General features: G+C 38.3%; 1 protein-coding gene across 4 annotated transcripts in view; it reads left to right on the forward strand.

The window, feature by feature from the left end:
- LOC103129853 (disco-interacting protein 2 homolog C-like) overlaps nucleotides 1-24,736 on the forward strand; it is a 118,620-nt gene extending 93,884 nt beyond the window's left edge. For 2 of the 4 annotated variants that reach the window (XM_016665455.1, XM_016665452.1), the window contains exons 3-10: nucleotides 3,644-3,754; nucleotides 6,091-6,216; nucleotides 8,625-8,939; nucleotides 14,289-14,381; nucleotides 16,762-16,929; nucleotides 17,904-18,023; nucleotides 19,149-19,346; nucleotides 24,103-24,736. In XM_016665455.1, the coding sequence (XP_016520941.1) occupies nucleotides 3,646-3,754; nucleotides 6,091-6,216; nucleotides 8,625-8,939; nucleotides 14,289-14,381; nucleotides 16,762-16,929; nucleotides 17,904-18,023; nucleotides 19,149-19,346; nucleotides 24,103-24,374 (1,401 nt within the window). In that variant the 5' untranslated portion in view covers nucleotides 3,644-3,645 and the 3' untranslated portion in view covers nucleotides 24,375-24,736. The remainder of the gene's footprint in view (nucleotides 1-3,643; nucleotides 3,755-6,090; nucleotides 6,217-8,624; nucleotides 8,940-14,288; nucleotides 14,382-16,761; nucleotides 16,930-17,903; nucleotides 18,024-19,148; nucleotides 19,347-24,102) is intronic. The other 2 variants (XM_016665454.1, XM_016665453.1) reach the window with 2 other exon arrangements.
- Nucleotides 24,737-24,972: the final 236 nt, after the last annotated feature.

Genomic DNA, 24,972 nt, shown 5'->3' on the forward strand with positions numbered 1-24,972 from the left:
AGTTTTTAAAAACTAGAGAGAACTTCCTAGAACATGCCTGCCAGGTCACACTGAATCCAGACACCGCATTCCCAAAACTGTTGCTAACTAAGGAGAACAGAAAAGTAACATTTGTAAGCGAAGAACAGGAATACCCCAACCACCCAGACAGGTTTATTTACACCTGGCAGGTCCTGAGTCAGCAGAGCCTTAGTGGCCGCTGCTACCTGGAAGTGGAGAGGAGCGGGAAGGGAGTCATGGTGGCGATGGCTTACAAAGGGATCAGCAGAGCCGGGGCCTTCAGCGACTGCATGTTTGGACAAAACAGCACCTCTTGGGGTCTTGATTGTTTTCAGAATAGTTGCGAGTTCAGACACAACAAGAACAAGACTCCCATCCCGGGCACATGGTCCTCCAGAGTGGGAGTGTACCTGGATTATAAAGCAGGTATTCTGGATTTCTACAGCGTCTTTAAAACCATGACGCTCCTGCACAGAGTCAAGACCACATTCACCGAGCCGCTCTACGTTGGACTCTGGCTGTCAGATGGAGCAACTGCTGAGATCTGCAAACTAGTGTAGAGTGGGAGTTTTAGACTTTGGGCTTTCAGAACTAAAACTGGGATGTGACCAGTAAGTGGTGTATGAAAGTAAGTCAGCTGTCCAGTCAACTGTGACAAGAAGCAACTTGACATTCTGTATTTCATCAATGACTCTTATGTCATTTTGCCTCTTGTGGTGAATTTTTAATTTCACACTTTGACATTCATTTTTTATATTTTTACTTCATAAAATGGAAAAATATTTCAAACTATTGCAATAAAACTACACAACTGGTTTTCTGCTTGGCATAGGATTTTTAAAAATGTATTTATTGCTTTTTTCGACTGTTACCACTTCTTTTTTGTTTTTCTGTAACTGTTGCTATTTTGCCTCATAATTTTCAAAATAAAAGACTTGGACTGGAGCAGAAAATTACAGTTATTCTTTATTTTAACACTTTATATTTGTTTCTGCATTTGTCAAAAGTTAAATCTTTCCTTTAGTATCTACATGCTGAGATAGAAATATTCACACACAAACTTATGCAGTAAAGAGCATTAACTTTTCTATCAGCACCTCTTTTACTTAAATAAAAATGTTTCCTTGTAAATAGCTATAATGATCATGTAGTTTATAACAGGAGAGATTCTTTATTATACTATAATAACTGTTCAAAACTAGTACATTGAATGTAGCATCAAAAACCAGTTTCAGCTCCTCGAAATATGATAAAATGTTCAGGTTGTGATTCAAGACAGAAAAATGTAAACTTACGCAAATCAGATCAGAACAGTTCATCAGTCTGGATTTGGTCCAGAACTTGATGTCTGGAAAGTCCTTTAATTTGCAAAACAAAACCTTTTCAAAATATCCTTAAGTACATCGTAGGAATATATAAAGTAAATGAATAAAAAGGCCATGATTGCAGTATTAATTTTATGTGGAAGAACATTAACAAACTGTTCTGTCTTTCTGAACAGGCTGTGTGTTTGTGTTCAGTGAACTAATGATTCATTCAGGTTGCTGTTCGGCATTCCTTTCATCGTTCATCCGAGAAAACGTGAATAATGCAGCCACTCCAGCTGAGAGCTTCAGAAGCTCTAGAAACGTGTTTTAGTCCAGATGAAATAAGGCCTGTGGAAAAGTTAGCACAATGAAACTGGAAGCCACTTTTTTCTTGTCTACTGCTAATAAAAATCACATCCAAACATTTTATTGTCTAAAATGCAGTAACACAGCTTTGGTTTGAAGCAAGGGATGAACCTTCAGCTAAAGAAGGCAAAGTCTGTATACTCCAGTTAGCAATTAATCAATTACTACATAATTGATAATTAATTTAGCAATCGATTAATCATGATTAATTATGATTAATTGCTCCACCACGATTCTGGATGCTTTTTTTATTATTATTGATTGCTTAGAAGATACATCATCACATCTTGGAAGGTTTATTTATGGCCACTTAACTCTTTATCATAAACACTAATAGCAGCAAGTGAACTACTTCCTTGTACTTCCCAGCAGTAGCTGTGGTGGTATGCAAAGAATGTCACCTGTGTGACAGCTGGGAATTTTTCCCTGCATCATGCATTCAGGTGCCACAGAGACCAGATGTCATAAATGTAATGAGCTGTGATCAGGTATCTGACTTCTATTCACTGGAAATTCTTTGGCTTTGTTAGATTTAAAAACCTTTGAGTCAAGATGACTCTACTCTAACACACAGAAAAATAACAAGATCAGTGTACCAGGATATATTTAACTGCTATTCAATATTTAAAATGGACATATTATACAAAATTCACATTTTGCATGTTTTTGTACTCGGGGTTTCCACTCCTTCTAAAAACAGCTCAAGTGCTAGGAAAAAAAAAACTACACCAAGCTGTTTTTTGGAATTGCATTCATGTTTTTTGTGTCTGGAAAATGAGCCATTTCAAAAGCCTTATGATTTTTAAATCGCATTCGGTCAGCAACATGCCGTTTCCTAGCAACCCAAGCATAGCTCCAGCCCATTTAGATAGCTGGTTTTACTGCTGTATGCGTTGTACAATGGCTGCTGGAAGAGATAAGTGCGTTGTTGTTGACTCAACATCCAGAAACCACTTGCTGAATTCTTGATTGTGCAGGAGGCTCCATGTCTGCTTTTCAAAGATGCATCTGTTCACATTTGCACTCAATGTTGAGTTGGGGGACGCGGCCAGCAGCAGCTCATTTGGATTTAAAGTGACAAGAGGCCCTAAAATAGCTCATTCTGAAATTAGGACTGAGCATACTGAAATGTCATTATTTAAGATTGGTTTTGTGCAAATAATGCATTGAAAATATTTTGTGTAGACCATAGCAGTCTGCTTGGATAAGGAAAACTAAGGGCAGCTACTCTGACTCTGGAGAAGAAGCTACTCTGACTCTGGAGAAGAGGGGAATCCATCCATCCACCCACACCAGAGGAAACAAGAGAGCGAGGAGTTTCCCAGACTGATTCCTCTGCTGCCTGGTAGTCATTAAACGCTTGGCTAATCAACTTTTAGCTTCTCTCCCGAGCAACAGCGGCTCTCCGAGGTGCTCTGAGAGCTTTTAATGAAGACGGACGAGGGTGGAAGTGTGAGGCGCGGACGGATGGTCGTAGATCATCAGCGGCTGTGGAGAAGTGGTAGCTGTCAGTTGCAGTTAGGTGGTTATAATCAGACTTATTGATTGGTGTCTGCAAAGGAGTTATTTCTACATCTATGGATGCTTAAGCAAAATATTTGAGGGTATCACCACTAAAATAAACAATAATAAAGTACTGTTGTGTTTTTATAACTGACTGGACATTAATTTGTTTGATATAATTGCATTAGCTTCCAAAGCAATAAGAGTTTAAATTCTTTAAATAGTTTGGTTTCCTGGAGCTGTTGCATTCCTTGTGGGTTTCAGAGGACTTCTAATAGTTCCTCTAATGACTAATCGTGGATCAGAAAGTTTCCACACCTGACACCAACACAGACTGGTTAAACCGTAACCCTGTATTGTACTGATATTTTCAGTTTTTTTTTCTATTTCCACTTTTCAGAGTCTAAAACTTGCCAAATGAATCTGTAAATTCTAATAATGTTCATTATCACACCTGACTGTTCCAGGAATGGATCCCTCCATGGGCCAGGAGAGGAGAACACCAGTCACCCCCTCCTCCTCGTCCCGTTACAACCGCCGGCGGTCGTCGGGCTCCAGGGATGAACGCTACAGATCAGGTAGATAAACATCTGGACTGCTGCTGCTTTCAGATGAGTTATTTCATTGGTTGCTGTTCAATTATCAAACAAACCCAATTGGTCTGACTTTCATAGATTACTCTGATTGAAAACAGAGTAACCGTTTAATGATCTGATAATATGACCTTTTTGTAAAGAGAACCTTTTATGCAAAATTCTAATTTTTCAAATTTTTATGCTTCGTTTTGGATTTATACTGCTTCTAAAAAAACACCCAGCTGTTTATTGCAACAAGTTAGTATTTTATGGCCAGGCCCATTACCTAGCAACCCAAGCTGAGCTCCAGTATGTTTGGTCAGCTGGTTTTACTGCTGTAAGCGCTGTACAATGGCTACTGAAAAAGACATTCTTGTTGTTAGTGCAGGAGACTCTAATTTTGCTTTTCGAAGATGCAGAGCTGTATAATTGCGTGTGGGTTCACAGCCATTTTCACTTGCGAGTGTAAACTTTGTGTTGTGTGGATTTAAAGTGACAAGAGGCTCTTTTCATTCTGAAAGGAGCTCAAAATGTGGTGAGCATGTTTTGTATAGGCCATACGTTGCTAGGTAACGTCACATTCCAGAAGTTTTTGAAAAAACTCATGTTCCAGACTCCAAAATACATGAACTTATTGCCAAAAACCAGTTGGGTCTTTTATTTATTTATTATTTCTTTGAAGCACTTGGGTTGTTTTTAGAAGCTGTAGATCTGTCAGTGAATCTCATTCAAAATAAAATGGTAAATTGGAGCTGGTGATGTTTTTGGCTTTTATGAAATACCTGCAACACTATTATTTTGATCTTAGATGCTAAAGATGAGTTTAATCTCAATCTTAATTGGGGACAAAAATCTTTTAGGTATTATATGGAAAGGGAAAATCCAGTGGGACATTTTTAACAACAAACTCACTTCTACGCACTCTGCAGTCAACCTCAGTCAACAACAAGACAATAAAAGTTCAATTGAGATTGAAATTACCTCCCTTCCCCTACAAAAGCACACACACATGCCAAGTAAACACACATCTGAGAGCCGCATTCATCCTAACTAATGTCTCACTTATGTCATTATGGAGCAAACGGTCTCTGTATCGTCTGTCTGTCGTCGTGTTTGCCTTCTGCAGACAACAGGCTCCTCTCAAACAAACCCAGCTGTGGCTAAATCAGAACACTTTATCTCGCTGCTAGAAACACTCATTTACAAAACATCCTCGTCTACTTCTGCCTGAACTTAATCTGGTTGGAAAGCACCAGGCCTCATGGGAGCTGCTGTCAGCCGGGGGATGGTTGTGAACGAAACTGGATGTGAGAAAATGGGAACATGGTGTTGATTGTAAAAGGAATGCTGCTCCATAAAGGCTGGGTCATAAACCCGCTGGTGATTCCTGCAGAAAGCTGGAAGTCTTTTATATTTACTCTGCCTGGAAAATAACATTTAAATCTTTTGCAATGAACTTCAAGTGAATGTTGTTGGAGAATTTTGGTTTAGATCCTTTGTGGTTGGTAAATTATCGCACGTTTCCATGTTAGACATTCTCATTTTAACAGAGCAATACTCTGTTTTTCTCCTCTTTCAGTTTTGTTTTCATATACGTCATTGTTTTTTAAAATCTGTTGTTTAGATGACATGTTAGGGTCATTGTAGATAGAAAGCAGAAATTTCTGAGCTCAAAAAGTTGTAAATTTGCAAGAAAAATCTCAAATATTGAGAAGAATCTTAAAATCTTCCTTAGAAAAAAATAGAATATTTTTAAGCTAAAAAAATCTCAGAAATGTTCTTTCAAAACAAAAAGAACTTTCTGAGTTCAATAAGATGTAAATTTGCCCTTAAAAAAACATCTGAAAATTTCAGTTTAATCTTAGAAATTTTCTAGAAAGAACTTTGAAATTTCTAACCTCAGAAAGTTGTAAATTTGAAAGAAAACTCAAATATTGAGATTAATATCAGAATAAAAAAAACTTGGACATTTCTGAGCTCTAAAAGTAAAAAATGTGCAAGAAAAAAGCTCTGAAATTTTAAAATTAATATCTGAGATTTTCTAAAGGAAAAAAAAAAGACATTTCTGAGTTCAAAAATTTGTAAATTTGCAAGGACCCCCCATCCCCCCAGAATTTTTCCAATTAATCTTCAAAAATTGTTTTTTTAATTAATTAAAAGTCTTTTTTCTAAGCTCAAAAAGCTGTAAATTTGCAAGAAAAACTCAGAAATATTAAAATTAATATGATAAATCTTCTTGAAAAATCTGAGTCCATTTTGTCTACTAAAGCTGCCAGATTTTTACTTCTTCTATTTGTCCTCTTCACTGTAAAACCAAATTATTGTGAATGTGTTTCCAGATGTGCACACGGAGGCCGTGCAGGCGGCCCTGGCGAAGCATAAGGAAAGAAAAATGGCGGTGCCGATGCCGTCTAAGCGCCGGTCGCTGGTGGTCCAGACCTCCATGGACGCCTACACACCACCAGGTAAAACTAAGCTACCCAAAATTATTCATACAGTTGTGGCCCAAAGTTCACATGGTTGTTGTAGTTTTGGGAGTGGCCCAACCTGAATCTGACAATCGAGGGAGGGAAATAAATATTAGGGTGATGGTTAGGAGGAGTTCCTACCTCAAAGTCAGACCAAAAAATAATTGAATATCGGTGGAAACATGATTAGTGATGATCAGTAAAATTGTTTGATTGCTGTAATGCAAACTAAGATTGTTCCATTCATATTAATGAGTTTAGGCCAGCCAGTTTGAATATGTAAATAAAACTTTTTTGTCAAAACTAAACATGTTTGCATTATTTTGAAGTATCAAATTTGAAAAGGTTGAAAGAAATTCAAAATGATCTCAATTTCACAAAAAATGTTTTTTTCGGTGGAGTTTGCTTTTTTCTTTTTTTCAAAAAGAGTTTATGTGCTAAAGGGGAGATGGAAACATTTACCGAATAAGTTATGATGTAGCAGTTTTTTTTTTCTATTTTGCAAAAACCTAAAATGTTTTGTTCAAAATTCACTTGACAAGTGGATGGAAACACAGCTGTAATACAAAACCTTAAAGTGGCACTATTACTTTATTTTATCTTTATATAATGTCATAATGTCATTCCCTCATCAAAAACAAACCTTACTCCTTGTTGTCATCACTCCTGTTGCTTTGATTTTTTCATTCATGTTTGAGAAATCCTTAAATCTCCATGGCAACCATTCAGCTGTACAAAACACCTGGGTGGACCTAGCCCCGCCTTCTAGGCACAGCTCCTCCCCTACCGAGCTCCTTCAGACTAGCCAGCAGCAATTAGCAAACACTTGGTGTAACTGCTGAGCTCATTATTGGAGCTGCTTCTTAGTGAAACGGTGGTAAAAACGTCATTAAAGGGTTAATAGAGGATCCATGTTGGGAAAGTTTCAGGGCGTTGCGTTACAAAGTCAGGTTTCTTTTAAGTCACGTTTGCTATATAAAGCATTTTTATAGCAACTGCAGGTAACAGGAAGTGGACCACACTCACTTATTTAATGCTGATAATGCCACAAAGTATTGAACTTCAGGGCATTTCTTTGCTGCAGAAAACAAGTTTGCAGTTTGTTTTTTGAAAAGCGTCTTCGTCCACTTTGTTGTTCTGATTCGTTCACCGTTAATAAACTCAAACCTGGTGAAGAAAACCTGAGGCTCATTCTGGTTCTTGTTGGAGATCATCAGCTTTTATTTGCCTCAAGATTTATTAACATTCTGCTGGTTTATTTATTTAAAGTTTCTTTGTTCTCGTTTGAGGATTTCGAAGGCCAAAGGGAGATGATCCAAAGGCCCTCGGGTCGTATTTTAGTGTTTGTTTTTTTTTAACTATAAAAAAGGAGAAGATTTTCAGCTGCCAGAATCGACTGCAGGCTTCCTGGATCTGTTAAAAGAAGAGACGGTCTTCAGTGAAATGCGTTGATCATTTTCCTTTAAGGGCAAACATTTATGCTCTCAATAGGACTGCAGATGTTTTTAATTGGCTCATCATGCCAAATAACGTCAGTTATAACATATTTAAATATTTTGGTATCACAGTGACTTCATATCCAGCTCATTCCTGTTTTTTCCTACTTTCATTTACTTACATTACAATTAAAACTCATTGCCTCCTGGTGTAAATCAGCATGAAACAGGATTTTTTTCAGGCAGAAAGTAATATGTAATTTTATGTGCTATTAGTGGGAATATTTTACTATTTCATGATTCGATTTAACAACGATTATTTTTGATTCAAAACGATTATTCATAATGATTTTTACTTTACTCTATAGATGTGCAAATGATCCTACTGCAGTTGGTTTTGGAAGACAGAGTGGCATTAATATAAAATGTTAAATATTAATATCAATATTTTAATATTAGACTGAATTATTCCCTCCATGCAGCTTCCATTTTGTTTTTACAGACAGTGGAACAAGTACTTTCTTATTAATATTAATTAATATTTCACTTAAAACAAGCTCTTTCTGAAACGTTACTTGTAAGTTAGTTTTGTCTTTTTTCAAGTGTGTTAATAAATTTCCACTAGAAACAAGACCTTGGTAATATTTTGAGTTTTTGCAGTGTAACAGAAGGAAGTATATTCTGGAAGATTCTTCATTTGAATCCTTTGAAATGTAAAAATATGATGTTTACAGACAGATTTAGACACAATGAACATGTTTCTCCATAAAACTGTGATTCTGTATTTTAGCCACAATCAAAACTGAGAGTAGACGTTTAAATTATTCAATAAAAATGCACCTTTTTAATTTTTTCATTATCTCAGACTTGTGAGTTTTTATCAGACATAAAAAATTAAACTTAGTGGATGATCCAGAGTTTATTAGCATTAGCTTCTCTGATTGTCTCTCTTCCTGGTTTCTTCCTCAGACACTTCCTCTGGATCGGAGGGCGAAGGTCAGGGCGACGAGGACGTAGGAGACGGAGAGGAAGAGGACGGCGGAGGAGGCGGAGGAACGTCGTCCAGCAGGGAGGGGAGCATCAGCATGGAGCACTGGATCAGCCGGGCGGTCCACTCCTCCACCACCACCACCTCCTCCACCGCCTCCTCCTCCTCCTCCTCCACCCGCAGCGGGGGCAGCGGGGCGGCCGCGGGCCGGCTGGCCGACGTCCTGGCCCAACACGTCCACATCTCCGCCCAGCACCACCTCCGCCACCACCGCCATCATCACCGCCACAAGACAGGTGACGCCTCCGCAGCCGTCAAGGTTTCCACCCCTTAGATCCTGACACATCCTGTAGGAGGTTTCAGTTTCAGATTTGAAGTTTTTGTCATATTTTGTGAGTTTTTGATGAATTCCTGCAGAAGATGAAATCGGCTAAAATGACAGCAAAAAATGATGAAAATGAGAAAAAAAATCTGTTTAAATTGTACATTTATTCATTCACACACGATAAACTCACGATAAACTCTACAGGACGATAAATTGCCTCAGAAATTATTGCGATAAATTGTCAAGTAATATAATGCCAAAAGCAAAATAATGCAAGAGCATTTTTAAAGTTCAAGAAACATTAATTTCTAATAAAATTTAACACTGGTCTGTAAAATAAAACGGCTCCAATTTACGGTAAAATACCAGAATTTTAACGTATAAGTACAGATTTTACTGTATTTCTACCAAATTTTGCGCATAATTGCTGTAAAATCTGTATTTATACAGTTTAATTCTGGCAACCACACTGTAAATTAGAGACTTTTTAAATATCCAATAGAAATAAACAAAAACAAGTAAAATTAAAATTGTCCTTAAGAAAAGGACTAGTTAAGACATTGAAAACATTTTTCAGCCAGTTTTTGAGAAAAGAGAAAAGAAAAGAGAAAACTGATAACTCATACAAATGCTTTAATTTATCATGTTTATCGTGTGATGAATTGATTTTTTGCTTATTGCAACAGGCCTAATGACTCTTAGCCATTTTTGTGTAACTTTATTACCAAAAAAATATTTGTATTTGCTGTGGTCATGAGTTCAAATTCTGACCTGGGAGTTTTGCAAACTAAAGTAATTTAAACCCAAACAAACATTAAACTGCTGTTGATCCTGGTTATCAGACAGTGCAGTAAACTCAGTTAATAAGTCAAGTAATGTTTTTGTGTCGGACCTTTCAGCTACTAGCTGAGAAGACAGAGTAGATGTAGGATTACCACGTTATGTAATCAAACTCTGGTCTGCCTACAAAGTCGGTTTCGGTTCGGTTGAAGTGAACTCTGGTGCGGTTCGAATGCCAATGTGATCACCAAGTGGACCAGAGACCGCTTCTAAAACAGGAAGCAGACTACAGCTCAGGGCATTCTGGGTAAATACAACCAAAACAAACATGCTAGGCTAGCGCTAGCAGGAGAAATGGCTCAACCAAAGACAAAAGAGAAATCCTCCAGCCGCTGAAATCTGCCGCTACAATTTTGTTTAGATTTTGTGAAGAAAGAAGTTGCGTTCAGTGTCTCTTTCTGAGGTTTTCATGTTGTTCCTTCAGTGGTTCCTGCTGCAGCGCCCCCACAGGCAAGGAGGGGAACAGCTTTTTAATTAATTTGGTTTGTTTGACTCAGTGCAGTGAGAAAGAGAATCTCAGCAGCTGAAAATGCATTAAATTTAGCAAAGTGGGTCCCCAATCCAACCGAACCTACAGGACTATCAAGTGGGTACAGACCATAAAAATTAAATAATATTTTAGAGTAATTCTTAGTGAGATAACACAGGAACATAATGCCAGAATGTCAGTCTTCTTGCAAGTGTTCACTTAAAGTTTGTCCCATTCCTCCTGAAAGAACTCATTTATATCAGATTAAACTTAAATGACACCAAAGATTTTGATGAACCCAAAAGGTTAATTTTAATTTGTAGTTTCCAAGTTTAAATCTGCCCTTGAATTACAGAGTGAACCCGTTCAGTCGGTGCACTCTTGTGGTAAATTGATATTCTTTCCACTTTCCGGCTCAGAATAATAAACTGGCCATTTTCATGTTGTTTTTTACCGGAGTTAAAACCCATCAGGACGTTTTGAAGGTCTCCGTTTCGCAGCAGCCTCCCTCCAGGTTATTTTTAGCTGTTTGCAGTCGAGCTTTCTAATAAAAGTGAGTGGATCTGCTTTCATGAGGGAGTTGGGTGGGCTTACTGTTCAGGCTTTTATGTTTATTGGTGTTAACTGGGAGTGTTGGATGGGAACTGGTATTTATGTCCCTGTGTACAGGGTGTAAATGCAGGTTTAACAGTGAGCCTGCTTCCTGTTTGATCGAAACGCTCCAGTTTGTGACGTCACACATTAGAATAATGTTATTTCTCAGTGAAAACAGACTCAAAACATCTGATGTAATATTTAAAACAAAAAAGCACTTGAGCTGCATGTTTTCCTTCTTTTATATCTGTGTTGACAATAACGTTTTGGACAAATTCATCCTTCTTTCATACGTCTAGATCCACTTTTAACTCTGAAAATTACCATTCCAGATTGTGTTGAATGCTGGGATGTGTTCATATAGTGCCTTAAAAAATATTCACACCTCTTGAACTCTTTGCACATTTTCTTACAGTGGAATATCAGCTGTTCAAATTTTTTTCCTAACATAACTCTAAATTATTTGCTGAAAATTTGTCTATTTTTGGATTCTTTTGTAAATATTTGAAGAAAAATGCAGCTTAGGAAGCTTTAATACGTAGCAGCAATGCTACTTGCCATTGGTTGGCGTTTCGCAAAACAGCCAATCCTGGAGCCCCATTCATTTTCTTGATGCTGATTGGCTGAACCCCAAAACGCCGAGATATGGAAGACTGTTAGTGCTAAGATTGTTGCCTATGTGCGAACTGATGCATGTTAAGGTTTATCTGGTGTTTGAACTATTAAAACAGGCGTTTTTTAGGGTTAGGTGCTTTTTTATTAGCTTCTGCTAATTAGAATATTGGTTTAGCGCATTAGCATTATCTTACTCTAAGTTTAAGTTAGTGCAGGTGCCCTAAAAATGATAGAACACCTTGTTTATCTTTCACTTCACAATAATGGTCTACCACATCATACAATTGGAAATTCTTGGTTGTAATATTTTTAAATAAGAGAAAGTTTAAGGGTTATTACTTTTGCAAGTCCCTGTATTGAAGGGTTTTACTAAACTGTTAGCTTTTCGCTTGCCACCAGAAAACAGAAGGGCAGAAAATGATTTCAGGGCAGGTATAAATTGCCCCGCAGCGGCTCCATAGCTCCTGTTGCCACCTTTTTCCTGTCTCTTGCTGTGGCAGCGTCATGACTAAACACGCTGGCAGACGTTTGCTTGTTGTCACGCCGGCGCGGTCGGTCTCCAGCTCTGGAGATACTGCACAGAGCTTCCTGCCAGCTCCACCCCGCCAGCATGCGGTGGTGGTTCTGCGCACGCCGTTCGTTTGCTGGTGTCTGTGTTTGTTTGGAGCTCATTCCCGCTGATTTCCTGCGTCACTCTTCCCTGCTGGCTGAAATTAGTGGAAAGTTGTTTCCAGGGAGGCAGAAGCAGCAGAAAAGCATCGAGACCTTGACGTAAAAGCACTCAGCCGACCTCGGATAAATGAAACAGGAAAAACAGGCGGTGAGATGGGACTTAGAGACTAGTTGAGTTAAAAACACTGCAAAAAAAACAAAGCCTTACCAAGTATTTGTAATCTATTTTATAGTGAAAATCTCTTATTTTAATTATATTTTAATCGTGCCAACATACAAGTAACATCTGCAAGAAATAGGCAAATGATTTAAGCTAATAATAACTTGATATTGGCAATCGTTTCACTTAACAAGATATTTCCACCATGAAATAATCTGCCAGTGGACCCAGTACATTTTCATCAATATCAAGGATTTATTTACCTAAACTAAACTCCTATATCTTGTTGAAAGGTTGTCTATAACTTAATTTTGTTTTATTTAAAAATATTTTAAGATATTTGCACAATAACTAGATCAAAAAATGTGGTAAAATTTTGTTTTTGCAGTAAATCTGTTAAAATATCAACAAATAGCATTCAGTGACTTCTCTTTACATGGATGTAATTTGGGATTATACAGATATTTGATTGATAAAACATTTTAGTTTTCATGCATCCCCGATGAGTCGGCAACTTTTACAATCCAGAGACATTTTGGGCCTCAGTCCATTTAAATGAAACACGTTCAGAGCCACAGATGTTTTGAAAAAGGCTATTTATAATTAATTATTATAAGTATCTAGGAAATCTATTTTTTAAATAACCACTGTTTTATTTCTGTTTTGAGAAATAACATCCACTATGTTAAAAAATGCACAGTTTCCATCTTAATGACAAAAATAAATCTAAAAATACTTATTTTGTAGAAATTGAGTTTTATCTTTCCATTATTTGTTGTTATACGTTTCAAAACATTAGTTCAGTCTGTGTTATCTTTAGCCAAATTTATTAAGAGTCATTTTATAAGGTCTAAAGAGCCACTTGTTCAAATTAAACAGTTTTAGATGAGCCAGAAATAATCCGGTTGTTTTTGTTGGAGGTTATTTCTGTTCACCTTTGACTCTGTCATGACCGGAGATAATTTAGAGCTGATTTTTAAATGTTCAGGCCTTTTCTGAAGGTTTTAAGATGTGTTTGAGTTATAACCGGTGTTATATCTGAAGTTATGGAGGTCTTCTACCTGTCCACTCCCTCACATCCGGCCTGCTCTGTCTCAGACCTTGGAGCTTTAATTTGTGGCTTCAGCTGAGGGAACGGCTTTACTGCAAAGTGCTGATGAATGACTCAAGGTTCGGCGTTATTTATGTTCTGATGGACGACTGTTTTACTGTTGGAGTGAAGCTCTGGCAGCTCCGGGGTTTTATTATCCAGCTTCAAATGTTTCTCCTTCAGAACTGCAGAAACATGGAATCCAAGCCTCAAAATGTAATCTTTAACTTGTTTGGTTTTGTTTTCTGAGATCATTTTCATTACAGAGGATTTTCTCTTCGCAGAATCCAGATGTGTTGAGATGTTCTGCTTTTCATTTCCATGTTTTAGGTCAAAGCTGGAGGACACGGTTGTCCAAAGGGCGGCCCGTGGGCCTTTTGTGGCCCCTAGACTGACTTTTTGTGGTCCCAAACTGCAATTCAAAAATTATACAAATTTGGCCCGTTGATGCAGATAGAGACTTTTTAATTCGTAATTAGAGTAAAAATTATTACCAACATAATTTTCTTAGACAGGAAAATGTAAAGTGCAACACAAAGCATTTTTGTGTTTTTATCACCAAGTTTTAACAAAATTAAGACCAAGTTTATCCAGACTTTTACTGAAAAGCCAAATTTTCTGCACCCGAATCAGCTTTTATTCTTGCTTAAATTTGGCTAAATCTGTTATAAACGTTTTGAAACAAAGTGACCCAAATCCTGTCCTTATTGCTGGAAGTAAATGTATTCTATGAAGACCAAAAGAAACTGAAAAACAGATGCTTTTTGCTATAATACAGCAAAAATGCTAAATCTGCTGCGGTAACTATGAGCGGTCAGTGTCTTACTGAACGGCTCTGCTGGCGCCTAGTTTCAAGGTTCCCTCCGCTCTTGTTCTTCAGGCCTTTTAAGCCACCTCTCCTTGAGGAAGAGGAGGAGGAAGGCAGAGCCGGCTGGTTTGGTACAGAACGGAAACTCTGAGCCTCGGCGCTCCGGTAAGTCTGAGATCGGAGAATTTTCCAGCCGATCTCCTGCCATCCTTTGGCGCCGATATGGATGTCGTATTTCCCGTTTTGCTGCTCAGTTTCCCCTTCCACCCTGATGGTTGTTTCCTGAATCCCTTAGCTTGTAGCCGTGTTAGCGTGGAAGCGCTAATTTCAATGCTAATTCCAATAGCATTGAGCTGCTGATGCATGAAAGTAAATAAAAGCTGTGAATTGTTGATAAAGATCAACAATGTTTTGAAGGCGTTTAAAAACCCAGCTCGCAGTTTCCCTCGTTGTTTTCTTCTGTTTGGTGTTTATTGATTTGAGTGTTTCTGCAGCATGTTTATGTTTTCAGAGCAGCTTCATCTCAAATCAGATGTTGGAGGAATGAAGACTGTTTTCCTGCTGTGTGTCTCTGTTACTTAAAATTATTTAGATTAAGTAAAAAAAATACATACATAGTTTCTATGGCAACTAAAATGACAAAAATTGTAATGAAATGGACTAACTTATCAAGGTTTCTCTGCACTCTCTCTAACTGAGGCGTGTTGAATCTGTCTTTGGGAGACGGACTGGCTTATTGGTATTCCTGCAGTGAACCAGGCGTTCCTCATCTTCATCCTCAGCTGACTCTCATCTTCGTCTCCCAGTCGTCTGACGAGGTCGTTGGAGTTGCACAAGCTCATTTCCAGACAGACGAACTGCGCCTGACTTTCCGTCCAACAGCCCAGATGTTGGAGAGGCTGAATGTGCAACGCGCTGCAGTAATTAGCATGCCCGTCCTGCATGCAGCGCCGTTATTATTCAGCGCAGGTCCAGACGAGATGTTCTGTTCGTCTGGCCGTCTACGGCACGCTGCGTCATTGCCAGCAGACTCCCGTCTTGTTTTCGGGACTTTTTTACGACCGGTCGGATCGGTTTGGGCTCAGATTTCAGCCATCTGAACAAACAGGGATGAGCTGAACTTCCTGAAAGCATCTCAGTGTTTTTTAAGCCTCAAGAAGGGCTAAATATTGTTTAATTTTAAACATTTCCATTTTGAAATTGCTTTTTTGTGTCACCATAAGAAACAGTTGTCAATATTTAACCAGAAATAGGCTAAAATATTAGCAGCAAGTCTTATTTTCTTTTTTACCTTATAAATGTTGCTTCATTTCTATGAATCTTTACTACCTTGAACATGTTTTATGTTCATTTTTCTGTTTCAGGGAAGTGAAAAGATGAAGGGAGAGTTTGCATATAAATCAGTAGAAACTGAAGATTCCTGTGAAACTCTAATCTGAGATTTTGAAGTAAAGACATGAGTGTTGGTTATATTTTTCTCTCTAATTCTGAATCACATGTGAGAAATAAGATTAAAAGCCGGATTGTGTCTGAGAAAGATATAAGAAATTAAATTTTACTCTCCAGGGATCCATTACCATCAATTAAAGATATTTTTCTCATATTTAATTTAGTGCCAAATATTAACCACAGTTCACCGTTGTAATAACGTGTGAGGAAATTTTAATGCAGCCGCAACATAAACACTCCAGTTTGCTGAATATCTCTCCGTCTTTTGCAGATAAAATTCACATTTTCACTCATTTCAGTTTAGATTCATCTCGTCACAGTCCGTCTGGGAGCGGCGTCCGGCAAAGGGAGGTAAACACCGTTTGATGCCGTTAAACCGCGGTCGAGCTGCATAAAAAAAATAAAACTGACGCACATGTGGAGAGTCTGAGGCTCGCTGGAGCTTTGAAACATCAGAAACAGAAAACGGTTCCTAAATGTGGCAAAAATGGGCTGAATATCGAAGGTCTGAGGAGAAAATTGAGTCTTTTTAGTAGATTTTCAAAGACAGGAGCTGCTGCATTCAGGGAAAGAGTTGGACTGTTGGAAATTAGAGCTTTTATTAGGAAGCTGTTTGGTAAGGTGGATTTTCACTGAATTGAGTTTTTTTCTGCTTTTATTTTGATTTTCTTAATTTAAAATCCGACTTTAGCAGCTTTGACTGGCTGGGATTCGAATATCGAACCTTCTTGCTGTTTGCTTCATTTCAAACCTTTATCCAAAATAAATAAAACAACAGAAACAACAAATAAAATAAGTTATGAAGTCTAACCCTCTGCACCAGACTGAAGACTTTTATCATCGGTTTTGGTAGAAAACAAGAGAGAAAAGAGAAAAACGATGATAATTCAAATGGAAGTTATTCAGTGTGTTTTAATTTATCATTGATTTATTGCTAATTGTAATAAATCTCAATTACAGACCCTGTCTTGATGAGCATTCGCTCAATAAAACAGTTTTTCCCAATTTTCTGTTTAAATTCAGACTTCAGGTTCAGCAGCAGCTTCCTTCATGGCGCAGTGCGGTTGGTTCTGACTCGCTCCAACATCTGTTTCAGAAAACCACTCTGCACCCCCGGATGTGACCGGCTGCACCAACAACACGGCCAACACCACCGCAGACGGGATCCAGGTGGAGCGGGGCCCACCCGGCGGCGGCGGCGGCTCCGCGGCCCAGAGGCAGACGCCCAAATATGGAAACGCCGAGCTGATGGAGACCGGAGACGGTGAGACGGAAAAACCTGCATGGCGTTCATTATTTTTCTTTAAAAACTTTGTTTATCTGACTCACTGGAATGGTTTGTCTTTTTAGACATGTTCAAACTGAAATGAGTCATAAAAATAAAAGAGAGAAATCCAAAGCTGGATTTTACCTGGTAACAATCAGCTAATTACCAGATTTCACTACATTTATTTCAGGCTTTTAATCTCTAATTGTAGAAAAATCATTAAAGACTCATATTTGTTTGGCACTTTATCTTATTGAGATTAATAAACATTTCGGGAATAAAGAATAAGTCTGGAGTGTAAGTGAGGAGGTTTCAGTTTGTTTTTTAACTTCATTTAAAAATCCATGTTGGTAAAATAGGAGTAGCTTTTTTTCCTAGAGTAAATAAAATCTGTTTAAATTAACCGTGTTTGGGGAAAACAAAACATTTTTAGAACTACATTAGCATTGTTTTACAGAACAGGATTAGGGCATCTGGGAAAAAGGAGAATTCTGACTTTAATCTTAGAATTGTGACATTATTCTCAAAATTATTTTAAATTTGATAATTGTGACTTTAATATCAGAATTTGTCTTGAATTATGACATTAAATCTCAGAGTAATCTGTAATCTCAGAATTATGATTTTTGTTTTTGTTTTAAATCCCTCTACTTCCTGTCGTCTTTTTTGTGGTTTCCAGCAGTAGCTACATCAGGTTGTTAATCATGTGACTCTCATGATGCAAAAAAGAGTTTTCATTGCAGTTTTGCAAAATAAATTAAAAAAACAAAAACTTGTGATTGTTTCCATAAAGCAAATTAATTTTCAAAATAACAAATTGCGTAATTCTGTGGCCAATAGAAACACACCTGCAGCCTCAGCCTTTAATCTCATTTTGATCCTCTGGTTGTTCTGCTTCGTTTGCTATGATTTGAGGTAAAACTCCAGGAAATCTCAGATTAAACCTCGATTAAGCTGTTTTTGCTCTGCAGGTGTTCCAGTCAGCAGCAGAGTTTCAGCCAAGATCCAGCAGCTGGTGAACACGCTGAAGAGACCCAAACGGCCGCCGCTCAGGGAGTTCTTCGTCGATGACTTTGAGGAGCTCCTGGAGGGTAAAAAGAAAATATTTAAAATTCTCATAAATCTAATCCCAGATTGGGATTTACTGCCTTTTTTCTTTCATTTTGTTTTACAACCAGCATTTGTTTTACCTCATGAAGCCGAAAAATACTTAATTCAGACAAAATCGCCACATTCCCTGGACAAGGCCGAGCCACGCTGATGAATATTTCCTTCTGCTTTCAGTATCAAACGCTGCAGAACCAGAAGTTAATTCATAATTTAAGCATGAATAGTAAATGTTTGGCTCAGTGCATTGTTAAAATTCATCACCATGGATGAAACATGTTGTTTTCATTAAAATGCTGAGTTTGCACTTTAAGGCCTTAAAAAGCAGGTTAGTTCATTGGATGATTTTCTTTTGCTTTTAATGTATGAACAGACACAAAAGGTGCTGCTGAATTTTCTGAGTTTAATTTGACACAATCAAAGCTCCACATGGCCAGTGGTTGTGTTTAGTTACAGATGGTAGATTGTCTTTGTCTTTGAAAAATAACTTCAGGGACTAATTGGATTGGATCAGTTTGGGAAAGTTTAGAGAAATGAGGAGAATCGTAGAAAACAGCTACAAATGGCAAGATGATTGGTGGAAACATCTGGACAAGATACACTGCAAAAACACAGTGTCCTACCAACTACTGCAAATTTCTTAGAACACTTTAAATGAGACAAAATAAAGTAACTTCTCAGCAAGAAATACGAGCTCGTTTTAAGGTGGTAATTCCTTAAAATTGATGAAAAAATAACTAGTTTCACTGGCAAATTGTTTCACTAAAAACATGGGAACAATATCTTGTTATAAATAAAATAATCTGCCATTTGAAGTATCACTTTTTCATCAATATTAAGGAATTATTTACTTTAAACAAGCTCATATTTCTGACTGAAAAGCCATTTGTAAGTTAAATTTATCTTATTTCAAGGTACTATGATATTTGCTCTAGAAACTTGATCAAATTACCTGGTAAGATTTTGTGTTTTTGCAGTGCATGCAAACATATTTTTATTAAAGTTGCATGCCGCAGCCTTAATGAAAACACCACATTTACAAAAGATGTAAATCGTACGACGCCGTGACCTCATCGCGGTTCTTCTTCTGGTTTTTTCCTCTCCTGCAGTCCAGCAGCCGGACCCCAACCTTCCCAAAGCCGAGGGGGCGCAGATGGCGGCCATGCGAGGCGAGCAGCTGGGCGTGGTGACCAACTGGCCGCCGTCCCTGGAGGCGGCGCTGCAGCGGTGGGGCACCATCTCCCCGAAGGCGCCGTGTCTGACCACCATGGACACCAACGGCAAGCCGCTCTACGTTCTCACCTACGGTAGGACGGCTGTCAGAAGATGGAAAATTATCCACCAAAAGTGGCATTTCTGTTCCCATGTCATCCTGTGCACTGCAAAAACACAAAATCTTACCAAGTTTTTTTAGTTTCCAGGCTAAATATCTTAGCACACTTGAAATAATACAAAACTAACTTACAAATCAATCAATCATGTTTATATGTGTAATATATTTCAGCAGCAAAGCAGTTCAGAGTGATTATATCATAAAAATACAAATAAAACACACAGTCAACAACTGAAGCATTGCATTTTTCCAAGTGCAAAACAGATGGGATTATAATCTAGATTTTAAAACATCTCTTTGTTTCAGGTGTTTGTGGTGCTGAATGCTGCTTTTGTTGCTTCAGCAAGAAGTTTGAGCTTTAAGTCAATAATTTCTCTATATTGATCAAAAAGCATTGGTTCATTGGAAGATTATTTTACTTATAAGAAAACATTTTTCCCATGTTATAAGTGAAATAATCTGCCAATGGGAGTAGTACTTTTTAATCAAAAGGAATTATTAGCTGCTGTATCTTAAATTGTAAGACAGTTTTGTCTTATTTCAACTGATCTAAGATTTTTGCAGTAGAATCTAGACTACAAATACTCTGTAAGATTTTGTGTTTTTGCAGTGCATGATCTAATTCTTCCTCAAGGTTGTTGTGTGGAGAGAAAAATGCTAAAAACAATTCAGTTTTACGCCGAGAGCTGATTAATGGAAGCACCAAACAATGCCCAGCGCCCGCTGCGGGAGCATAATTCCCCTAATGGCAGCCGAGCAGAGCGCTAAGCACATTAGCAACCTGTGAAAGAAATGTTTTAAAGAGTGCAGGAGGAGGGAGTGTTTGATTATTATTTATTTTTATTCCTTTTGTTTGTGTTTCTCTCCCAAACGTCCAGTTTCTCAGAGTTTTCTTTAAATCAATTGCAAAGTGACTCATGCAAATAAGAACTTTTTTACAACCTCTGCAGCAATGAGGGAATTGCATCTCACTTCAGCGTGTAACTCACTTTTCAGCAGATTATAGGCGATAGTTTTAAAACTCTGACTGTTCCCATGAAATTCAGGTCAGAAACTGAAAAGATGCATCTGATGGAGCAACAAATAAATAGATTTAAAACAACTTTTGCTCCACTTCAAGGCGCCACAGTGAAAAAGGTACACTTGTACAAACATGGCCTAAACATGCCATCCAGTTTGGAATAAAGTAATTTAAAGCGATACGAGCAGATAGCAACCATTTCACACAGCTCCAGCTTTCCAAATTAATTTTCTCCGGCTGAATCGCATTAAGGTCTTCTCTCAGGTTTGAGTTTCAGCCGGAGCCTGGAGATTGATTAGAGAAGCAAACGGCAGCAGAGAAAACGGCGTAAATAAGGAGATTTAGCTGCTGTGAACAGGCCGCAGGTCCTCATGAATTTAGAGCCAAACGTCCCGCTGAGCAGCAGAGTGAATGAAATGATCCTCACATCGCAGCGAAAGCACAGATTATCACACAGAGTCGCACCTGGAAGGAGAACAAGGTGAAGGGTTGCTTTAAAAACGCCTCGGACGTTAGAGTAGTGAAGGCTGGGTTTATGTCTGAAATGGTTTGTCAGCTTGGTTGCTGTAATGACAACAGCTTAGTTGTTTTATTCTATTTTTTAAGTGTGGCCTGCAAGATTCCTCGAGATTTATTTATTTTTCTTGGAACTAAACATATGCTAACAATTTTTTTTGTGCAATTAACAAACTATAAAACTGTAGTTTTTTCTCTTGTGCTCTGTTAAAAAGCAATAATAACAAACATTAGTTCCACCAACACTAAAATCATATACCAACATAATGTTTAGCAGAAGCTAACGCGCAATAACAACATGGTATTTAGGAAAAGCTAATGCTAAGGCGCTATATCAACGCAGTATTTAGTGGAAGATAAAGTTAAAGTGCTATTTAATATTGTATTTCTGCTAAATACAGTGACAGATAACACTGTATTTAGCAGAAGCTAACGCTAATTCACAATACCAATATAATATTTAGCAGAAGCTAAAGCTAAAGCCCAATAACATATTGGTATTTACCAAAGCTAATGCTAAATGGAAGCTAAATTTAACTGCTGTTCCAACATAATATTCAGAGCAGAATAAGTAGTGAACACATGCTGTGAGCAGAGCTTGTACGGCGGTGGATCACTCAAAAGAAATCAAAAATGTTATTTTGAATTATTGGGAGAGTTTGGTAGAAGTTTCTGGCGTCCCTGCAGCTTTATGCTAGCCATGGTCTCAGGGGATTAGCATCGTTTTTCTCCAAGCAGCAGTTCAGGTTGTGTGTGACTGATGTCAGTGATGTGAGAGGCGTTTGCCCGCTGTAGATGATGAGACGATATGAGCGCTCACCAGACTGTGAAATGTCTCCAGCCTGCGTTCAGGAGTCGACCACAGGAGACAGAAACACGGTGAGATTTCAGCAGGTGTGTGTGTGTGTGTGTGTGTGTGTGTGTTGAATCTAAATCTCATCCTCCCTCTTTCCTCTCTATCTCTGATTCCTGTCGTGTCTCGCCTTTGATGTTGGCCCACAAAGACAAACTTGTTTTGTTTCCTTCCTGCCGAGCCGTCCTTCGCCCCCGGAGAACAGAGGGAATTCATGATGCCCACTTCTTCAACCCGCAGCTCATCCGCGCTGCTCTGCTGATAACCTCTCATAGCAGCCAGCAGAAAAACACACTTTGATTCATGATGGGAAAAGTTTCCACACAGTCAGGAGCCGAATTTCTCTGAGATTTAAATATACCAAGATATCAACTCCAAAATATAAGGAGGAAGTTTCAAACTTCCCTCTGTTAGCCACAAATGATCAGCTTAAATCTGCTTTGGTGAAGGAAAACATGCTTGGTCATGTCAGGAAATGCTGAGTCACTTCCAGCCATGACTCAGAAAGAGATGGAAGAAACTGCAAGAGGCAGAATCGTCTGGTGACAATGCAGGAAGATCTCTGTGTGTTTCCCGTATTTCATGTAAGAGAGATGTGATAAAATAAAGAGTCTGAACTTCTGCTAGCAAAAGAAAACTAAAGATTAGGACAACTGAAAAAAAAACAACAATGTTTTCCTTAGATTTCTGGCGTTAATCTCAGAATTTGTTTTCAGTGGCCCTAATCCTCCGTAGGAGTGCGGTAATTAATGCCACACTGACTGATTGTAGTCAAATTGGTAGAAACTAAACATACGAGGAAAGTAGGAGGAAGTTTGAGTCTCAGATTTTCAGATCGTTGTTTCATCGTCACATCCATCGTAGTCTGGTTCAGATTAAACATTAATCCAGGATAAAACAGTCCAGATTATTTCCTTCAAGCTGTTGTGTTTGACAGAGTTCGCCTTTGTTTTTGTTTGCTTTGCGTTGGCGGTAAATCTGGAGGGAAATGGAAAAAGCCGAGCAGGAAAGCTTCTCCTTCTTGTTTTCCCTCCGTTAATAATTCAGACATGAAAACACGGCGATTTACGGCCACGTCCGTCTGCCGCCTTGAATCTCCAAGATCTCATTATCGTCTGTTCATTAGTTCTGACAAACACTTGGAAGAAAGAAAGAAAATCAGTATTTCACGCTGGATTGCTCATGCATAATGATATCAGTGTAACAGTTTGAAATGAGGGATAAAACGGAGCGGATGGAGCTGATTCCTTTGTTTGGGGTTACAGCTTTAATGAACGGAGCTGGCGGGCAGAATGAAACTGATCAGAAAGATTTGACAGTGTTTATTGGCTTCATGTGGCTCTGGGGGATTGTTAAAGTGACTTGCACCTTTTTCCAGATGGAAAAACTTTTTTTCTTTTTCATATTTTCCTCCTGAAGAGGTGAAAGGTTGATCTGTGTCACCTAAACATGTGTAACAGATCCCTCCTCTGGCCTTCATCACTTCTCCTGGTGTGTTGTGGTTTTTCAGTTTGACTGCAGAGCTTCTCTGGACTCGGCCGTAATTAAAAAAGCCTGTTGAGTTTATTTCACATTGAGAAATCTGTGATCATTTTCAAACCATTCCTCCCTCAAGACGCAGCATCTGATTGATCAAACGCTTTGGGATCGTCTCTGTTCTGCAGGATGTTGGATGTGGGGAGTGATGATGTCATCAAAGCTGGACACAAATGTCCAAAGTTTGTATTGTGTGCAATTCAACACAATACAAATAAAAACTTTACTGATTTTAGTCAAGGTAAAATTATAACCAACATAATGGAAAAAGTAAAGTACAACACAAAGTGTTTGTCTTTTTATGACCAAGCTGTTACAATGAGAGACTTTTCGGAAAAGTTGCCTAAATCAGCTTTTATTTTTGAAAGAAAGTGATTCAGATCTTATTTTTATAACTTAATAAATTTGTTCAATCAAACTTTAAAAGAATTTGAAAATAATTTGCTGAGAAAACAAACTGTCTTCAGTCAGAGGTTCCTTCAAATTCACTGTAACACAGACTGCTACAGGAGCTTTCTCCTGCCAACAGCCATCACTAGCTATAGCAACTCTGAAGAAATTTAATTAACATAAGTTACATTTAATTTCCCTATTTTTGAATTTTATTTAGTTTCTTTAAATAGAAAAATTTTGATTTTTCCTTTTTTCTACAAAAAAACAACAAAATCAGACGATTTTATTTGCCTGATTTTATTTTAATCCTCCTATTTTTATTTGTTGGCCTGTAATTGACATGTTGATTTTGGCCCACGTGACAAAACGCTGTAAGTATTTGTAACCTGCTCTGTTTTGATGTGCTTGCAGGTAAACTGTGGTCCAGGAGTGTGAAGGTGGCGTACAACCTGCTGCACAAACTGGGAACCAAACAGGAACCGCTGGTCCGACCCGGAGACCGGGTGAGTTTAAAGAAACGCGTCTGGTTTGCCGTGAAAAACGTCTCAACTTTAGCCTCTAACAGACAAAACTTTGCAAATCTGAAATTGTGCTGCCATGTTGTTTTAGTTGGAGGCAAAAGCAACACAAATCAGATTTTTTTTTATTCAATGCGGTTTTATTTGTGCCACTTCTATCTGTGAAACTAAACACCAGAAGAAGACAGACGTGTGTTTTCCTTTTATCAGATTCCTTCGTCTTTTTATGATCTTGTGACGATACCGTCGGCTCCCGTTACTCAACAACTTTAAAATCCATCCATAGATGGCGCCGTTCATTTTTATTTACATAAACAGGAAGTGAGACGTTTTTCTGCACATGCGAGTCGCTTTGAGTTTGTAAACCGCTCAACAGAAGTCTGATTACGATCAAGTTTAATTAGCAGTATGAACCAGTATGAAAGTCAAGGGTGTTCAAAGTGGCCTTGTCTTAGGGCCATTTGTGGCCCTAAGACTGATTTTGGGAGGCCCTTGATAGGGTTACACTCTAAAACAACAAACGGCTGATTAGCAGCAGATAACTGATCTTTTTTTTCATGACATTAAAAGATGAGCAGCGTGTAGAAACTGTTAATCAGTTTGAATTAATCCCAGACACCAGACGTCATCGTTTCCTTCAGATTTAGACAAATCCCAGTGCATCTGGGTTGAATTTATGATTTTTATGTGACGTCGTCACTCAGACTTTTTAATTTAACGCAGCAGACGGCCGCTCCTCAGCGCAGAGCTTCCTCTCTCTGTC

The sequence above is a fragment of the Poecilia formosa genome, unplaced genomic scaffold (genome assembly GCF_000485575.1).
Source record: "Poecilia formosa unplaced genomic scaffold, Poecilia_formosa-5.1.2 Scaffold585, whole genome shotgun sequence".
NCBI lineage: Eukaryota > Metazoa > Chordata > Actinopteri > Cyprinodontiformes > Poeciliidae > Poecilia > Poecilia formosa.